General features: G+C 30.4%; 1 protein-coding gene across 1 annotated transcript; it reads right to left on the reverse strand.

The window, feature by feature from the left end:
- Positions 1–5,150: 5,150 nt before the first annotated feature.
- On the reverse strand, positions 5,151–7,184 carry LOC132178486 (uncharacterized). The gene has a single exon (XM_059590914.1). It carries the CDS (start codon positions 7,182–7,184, stop codon positions 5,151–5,153), a length of 2,034 nt encoding a protein of 677 aa, XP_059446897.1.
- Positions 7,185–7,571: the final 387 nt, after the last annotated feature.

Below are 7,571 nucleotides of genomic sequence, written 5' to 3' on the forward strand. Positions count from 1 at the left end.
GATGTAAAAGATTAAATCAATAGTGTTGTGTTTTGAAAGTTAAATTTTATATGTAAAAGATTAAATCAATAGTGTTGTGTTTTGAAGTTATTTACCTTCGATTGACGTACTGTCAAACCGTATGCATTTTTTTTTACTAGTGAATCCTTGTCCGGTGAAGTACTTTGACACAAAACAATTTATACCCCTTTCTATCTACAAAATATGGAAGTACTTGGTAAATAAAATATAACAAAACATTAGGAACTTAAAAAATATTTAATTTTACCTGGAACATCGATTCTTCTGAATCTGCTAACTTACTGTACTTGGATCCCCTAAATAATAAAATGCTACGTTATATATCAGTTCAATAACTAACATAATTTTTTTTTTTTAATCACCAAGTGTTAGAATAAACTTGTTAGGAAATTGTAATAAATTACTATTAAAATATTAAAAAAAAATGATAGAAATTTTTTCCAAGCTGGTTTGAGAAATCGAGATCATAAGATATTGGGATATTAAATCTTGAGATCTCGAGATCTCAAAAACTTCTAGAAATTACGCGGAAAAGCCCTATATCAGAAATCAAGACGCCTTTCAAACTAACTTACATAGAATTTCTCATATATATATATATATATATATATCGTATGCTTCGTGATATGGACGTCTTACAAATCTTGATACTTTTTTGGATTTGGCTAACCATTTAATTTTAGATTTCTTGCATTGTTTGCAAGAAAGTTTGCAGCCGAATTTGACTTACGAGGCACAAATTTATATTTCTAACTCGATGTTATCAATATTGCATGCGCAAGGGATGTGTACTTCACCATATCAGTATCTAATCTGATTTTCAGATGTTCCTCTACAAATCTTTTTTGATCTTGTACCAACTCAGCGATGGACTTTGCAGCCATCACAAAGTACATATCGTTGTACCTTTCTGCCAACCATATTTAGTTTTCTAAAAAATTAAAGTTTAGTTTCCAAAACTAGTGAAATTGTAATAAATGACTATTAAAGTATTAAAAAGCATTTTTGGATCTCTAAAAATTAATGTTTGGTTTCCAAAATTAGTGAAATTGTAATAAATGACTTTTAAAATATTAAAAAGCATATTTGGATTTCTAAAAAATTAATGTTTAGTTTCCAAAATTAGTGAAATTGTAATAAATGACTATTAAAATATTAAAAAGCATATTTGGATTTCTAAAAATTAATGTTTGGTTTCCAAAATTAGTGAAATAGTAATAAATGACTTTTAAAATATTAAAAAGCATATTTGGATTTCTAAAAAAATAATGTTTGGTTTCCAAAAAGTGAGATTGTAATAAATGACTTTTAAAATATTAAAAAACATATTTTGATTTCTAAAAATTAATGTTTGGTTTCCAAAATTAGTGAAATTATAATAAATGACTATTAAAATATTAAAAAGTATATTTGGATTTCTAAAAAATTAATGTTTAGTTTCCAAAATTAGTGAGATTGTAAGAAATGACTTTTAAAATATTAAAAAACATATTTGGATTTCTAAAAAATTAATGTTTGGTTTCCAAAATTAGTAAATTGTAATAAATGACTTTTAAAATATTAAAAAGCATATTTGGATTTCTAAAAAATTAATATTTGGTTTCCAAAATTAGTGAAATTGTAATAAATGACTTTTAAAATATTAAAAAGCATATTTGGATTTCTAAAAAATTAATGTTTGGTTTCCAAAATTAGTGAAATTGTAATAAATGACTTTTAAAATATTAAAAAAACATATTTGGATTTCTAAAAATCAATGTTTGGTTTCCAAAATTAGTGAAATTGTAATAAATGACTTTTAAAATATTAAAAAGCATATTTTGATTTCTAAAAAATTAATATTTGGTTTCCAAAATTAGTGAAATTGTAATAAATGACTTTTAAAATATTAAAAAGCATATTTGGATTTCTTAAAATTAATGTTTGGTGTCCAAAATTAGTGAAATTGTAATAAATGACTTTTAAAATATTAAAAAGCATATTTGGATTTCTAAAAAATTAATGTTTGGTTTCCAAAATTAGTGAAATTGTAATAAATGACTTTTAAAATATTAAAAAAACATATTTGGATTTCTAAAAATCAATGTTTGGTTTCCAAAATTAGTGAAATTGTAATAAATGACTTTTAAAATATTAAAAAGCATATTTTGATTTCTAAAAAATTAATATTTGGTTTCCAAAATTAGTGAAATTGTAATAAATGACTTTTAAAATATTAAAAAGCATATTTGGATTTCTTAAAAAAGTTAATGTTTGGTTTCAAAATTAGTGAAATTGTAATAAATGACTTTAAAATATTAAAAAGCATATTTGGATTTCTTAAAATTAATGTTTGGTGTCCAAAATTAGTGAAATTGTAATAAATGACTTTTAAAATATTAAAAAGCATATTTGGATTTCTAAAAAATTAATGTTTGGTTTCCAAAATTAGTGAAATTGTAAGAAATGACTTTTAAAATATTAAAAGCATATTTGGATATCTAAAAATTAATGTTTGGTTTCCAACATTAGTGAAATTATAATAAACGACTATTAAAATATTAACAAAATATATATATATATATATATATATATATATGAGAGATGACACTTGTCACTTATTAGAGTAGGTTGAAGAAAATTTTCTTCAAATAGGGTTTACTAATCGCTAATCGCTAACCGCCTTTTTATATAATATATATTTTTTAATTATAATTACAATAATATTTGTATTTATAACATAATCACTTAATCATTAAATCACAATATGAGTATGAATATATTATCACTATAATTTATATGATTATATCACTTGATCAATTGATCATAAAATTATTTGATTATATAATAACAAATTATACATATATAATATGACATAAGTAATAAGTCAGTTATAAACTTATAAGTTCATATATGTTATAAATTATAATTATACATTATACATATATGCAATTATGTATATTGAATAATATAAATGTATAAAATCAATACTTAATCATATGATTCAATGACAATTCAAATACTTTATTCAATTTAATCATATTACTAATGTACAATGATAATGTGATTCGTATAATATCAAATTAAGTAATTGATATTGGATTCATTAAACAATATGTTACTTATAACCACAATTGAAGTATTAATATATTATCATTCTAATTTAAAATCATATAATAACAAATTATACATATATAATACGGCATAAGTCATAAGTATATAAATTCATACTAATACAACAATTAAGTACCTAAAGACTTAGTTATAATGTATGTTATAAACTTATAAGTCTATATATGCTATAAATTATAATATATATCACATGATCAATTGATCATTAAATCATATGATTATCAATTATCAAATTAAGTGATTGACATTTGATTGAACAATGTGTTACTTATAACCACAATTGAAGTTTTTTTATTTATTTTATTTATTTTTTTATATGTTGTGCTAAATTTTTTTTTTTTTATATGTTTTTTTTTTTTTTTTTTTAAAAAAAAAGTTAACTGATTATGATTTAATATTTAAGGATTTTTTTTTTTTATAGTACAAGTCAATTTGTGGGTCAATGGGCTCTTTTTTGCAAAAAAAGACGCAGATGCCATAAGGCAAATCAATGAATGAAAACATAATTAAATATTACTTCTCTGCTTATGAAATTTGGAAACTGTCAGCTGCTGCATAACCTAAATTGCTAACATTAGTATAAGCTGCAGACTAGCTTCTATGAATCCAAGGCCATATAATGGATGTGCTTGGTGTTGAGAGTGAGTCTTGAGACTATTAATATCTGATTGTGAACTTCCACTGGTGTAATGCGTTATGCTTCCCGTTGAGAATGGCAATTACAGAGGACTATTTTGCATAAGTTTTGCCGCTATCATTTTACATTACTGATTCTTCCCAGTGTTGATACACTTCGTTTTCACACTTCATTTCGGTTGATATACAGAGACTATTTTGCAAAAGTTTTTCAACGAAGGAAAAGCAGAATATGATGACAAAGAAAAAACAGAGGAAAAGCAGAGGTCGATAAAGAAAAAGCAGAGTATGACAAAGAAAAGACGGAGGTCAACAAAGCGTATGACAAATATATCGCGTCTTTACGTAGCACTGAGTACTCCTCAATGTCCGGTTGGAGCACTGGGCAGGTAGAATTCGACCAAACCATTCTTATCTAGCACATTACGACTGATCTCTGCAATCACTCAGATGGTGGGAAAAACTTGGTTGCCAAAGAATCGAGCAAGAACCTGTCCAACTACATGTTGTATCTTTCAGTCATATGTCCTTTCATGTTGCCAATTGGGATTGGGATGATAAGGTTTCGAGACACTTGTGAGGAGGCCAAGGAATTAACCAAGACAAAGTTGGCAAAATTTTGTTTCAAGTGTACATGTACTGAAGTTGTACCAACTAAGGTGAAAGGGGACCTATTGAGGATGAAGCCTGGTTTCTAGCTCTTGAAATCGATTACCCAAGTGAATGAAAAGGTGAGGATGATGATCAATCTTTTGCTTAAGAGGATTCGTACTTGTCTGGTGAGCTGTATTTTCAAGCAAAAAATGTCGAGAACCAGGAACAGCTTTCAGATGATCCTAGAGGGCTATCAGCATTATTTTTAAGCTCACATTTTAGTTTTTTTTTTATTTATTTGCTTCTTGCTATATTATATGATGATCAGTCATTTTTGAAAAATTTGGCAGGCTATTGGATTTGAAATTGTTGTTGTCCTCCAAAATGGATGTCCCATAAGGCTATTTTTCATAAGAATAAAACCTACCCATGAATATTGGAGTGATTTAAAACATGTTTAAAGAGTTCATTGTGAGGCGCTTTTAAAAAGTAGCTTTCTAATTGTATTTTTGCTGAAAAATAGTTAGCTAGTTCATCAGAAATGTTCTTTAAATTATGAACTAAGAAAAAAACAGGACGTAAAAATCAAATGATAAATGGTCAGACAAAACTTTATTTCCTTCAATATTTTTATGTAGTCCACTCAAATGAGAATAAATGCACGTAAACAATGATGGTTATGACTTATGCGAGACTAAACCTTTAACAATACAAACTATTACCTGCTCACACTAACGTACCCATAATACCTTAGGATGAAGGTTTATCATAAAGAAAATAACAAAAACTTAATCACGCACCACAAGTTTCAAGTAATCTTCACTGCATATCTTCGATTCCATCACAACCATTGGACTCAAGGTCCCGTTGCTCTCCAAGAAATTTATAAAACTTGACTCTGTTGCTATTATTTCTGTTAAGTCACCCTTAACCGAGAAATAGTCTTCATGCGTCCGTGTGGCTCGATCGTGGTGATTCCAATGAACAAACTTTGGCATCACATACCCATTCCTTTCGTACTTTTCACGCATTCTCTCATAAATCTCTACCCAACCGCTAAAACAATTACCCCAATGATCAAAAACGAAAATCCTTTCAATCATATTCTCCTTACTCAATTTCAAATCTATTGCAGTTTCCAAAATTTTATCCAACAACTGTACGAGCTTCGGGCATTTACCCATTGGTAGAGAACTCAAAAAACTTATCCTTGATCCAAGATCATCTCCGTCAATGTTCACAAACGCAGGATTGTTACTGTATGTCAAGACCTTTCCCCTCCATGGGCTTGCACAGAGTTCAGATGTCATCAGTGGAAATGCTAGGCAAAATCTTTCCGTACAATCAATTCCCCTGCGAAATAGGGCAGTATCAACTACTGAAATGCAGTTTACAAACTTTCCTTTGCTAAAGTAGGTATCAATCATTCTTTTCCATTGCAGGTCAGCAACTTCATGACCACTATCACAACCTAAGAGCCTTAGTATCTCATGAGGGTACAACCCTTTGGTACTTGTTTTTGGCACTTTTTGCAGGTGCTGCAAAATCCCATCGCGATCGTGTTTATAGAACAATCTCTTGTAAGTTTTCATGGCATTAGATGCAATCCGATCATACTGAAGCAGGTTCCACTGACGGGCACTCATGTAAATTTCTGGCAAGCCTAGGGCTCTGCGCAGAGGGACCAAGACTTCTTTCTGTAATCGATTTCGGATCCTGTAAGCATAATGGACCTCATCAAGCTCTCTGTATTCAGGACAAGAATCATATGGAAAAAGCTTCCTCGCAACACTCTCACAAAATAAAGTTGATCGATCATAAGATGAGTCAAGAGAAGGGCACCATTTTGAAGCCATGCTGATTTTTGTCATCTGCCCAGAAATCAAGTACTCGAGGTCAGCCTTAAGTAGCTTTGCAAAAAGATTGGCAATCTGGATGTGTAAGTAACGGTATTTTGGATCATGGTTGTACCTCTCAATGGCCTTCTTTGCCATCATAATTCTTTTCTCATTTCTCGAATGTGTGACGCTCCTTTCCTGCACTACTTTAGGCTTCATTATCTCTGCCACCAATCTCTTTTGTAGCTTTCTCGTCCTCATCTGTATTTCCTCATAATTCATTTTCTTCAGCCTAATTCTATGGAGTAGCTGTCTTTGCACTATCATCTTTGCTTTCTGTCGCTCCTTCATAACCTTATCCCTCCTCATAATTTGGATGTGCCGAACTTGTAGCCCATTGAGAATCCGGTAGAGAATTTCCAGCAAGTCTTTTAAACACCCAAATTTGGAAAATGCCCCCACGTTGTATGCTAATGTTTCAGAGTGGTATCGGTGGAGCCATATAGCTGCTGTGTAGAAATCCTCTCTGCTTCGTTTACTAAAAAGACCGGTCCTCCTCAAGAGGCAAATGAGTTTGAGAGTGGTTTGGGGACAGTGACTCCAGGACAACTCCAAGTGGTGTTGCAGAAAAGGTGTTGAACTTTCTTTCCTGCAGAGAGTGTAAAGGCTTTGCTTATATATAAACCTTTCACAAAACAATTGAAACTGCTTGCTCGGTTTGCGGTCCCAATCCCTCCAGTTCTTGATTCTATCACGGACAGGGTCTTGAGTATAATCTGGATATGAATTCGCAGTAAATGTGGAAGGAGGGACTTCTGGAGGACCAAGTAGCCGAAATGGAGAAAGGCCTAATTCTTCCGAGCGCCGCCCCATTGATGGGTCACAACAAATATATCTTAAAACAGTATTCCAACCGGCTGTAGAAGCTCCAGTCCGACTCCTTCTAATGGAGAAGCGAAAGAGTTGAAATCCAAGGCCACTCATATTACTACACCACAAAGACCCGGTGTAAGTTTTAAAGAATTGAATACGAAGGAGGAGGAATATGCTAGTCTATAAAACGTATATATGAACAATTCCAACGATGGCAAAATTCTAATGATCGCCTGAACACTCAAACCAACAAATTCTCAACCTTTTTTATATGTCAATCAGCTACAGCCTACACCTCATAAACATCTGAGAGACAGAGAATCCTGCTTGCACAGCTTAGGTAATGAATTGAGAATCAAAACATCTTGCAACCACATAATCAAATACCAGCAAAGAAATTTATACACTTAAATCAGAACTAAGGGAAAATACCATATAACTGGAGGCCAATTTCAAAAAATTTATTCTCCTAGACTTCCCACAATTTTTTTATTTATT

Source organism: Corylus avellana, chromosome ca4 (genome assembly GCF_901000735.1).
Source record: "Corylus avellana chromosome ca4, CavTom2PMs-1.0".
Taxonomy (NCBI): domain Eukaryota; kingdom Viridiplantae; phylum Streptophyta; class Magnoliopsida; order Fagales; family Betulaceae; genus Corylus; species Corylus avellana.

What these genes read in the sequence shown, in the direction of transcription:
- LOC132178486 (XM_059590914.1), bottom strand. Translation starts at nt 7,184, where the DNA reads ATGAGTGGCCTTGGATTTCAACTCTTTCGCTTCTCCATTAGAAGGAGT.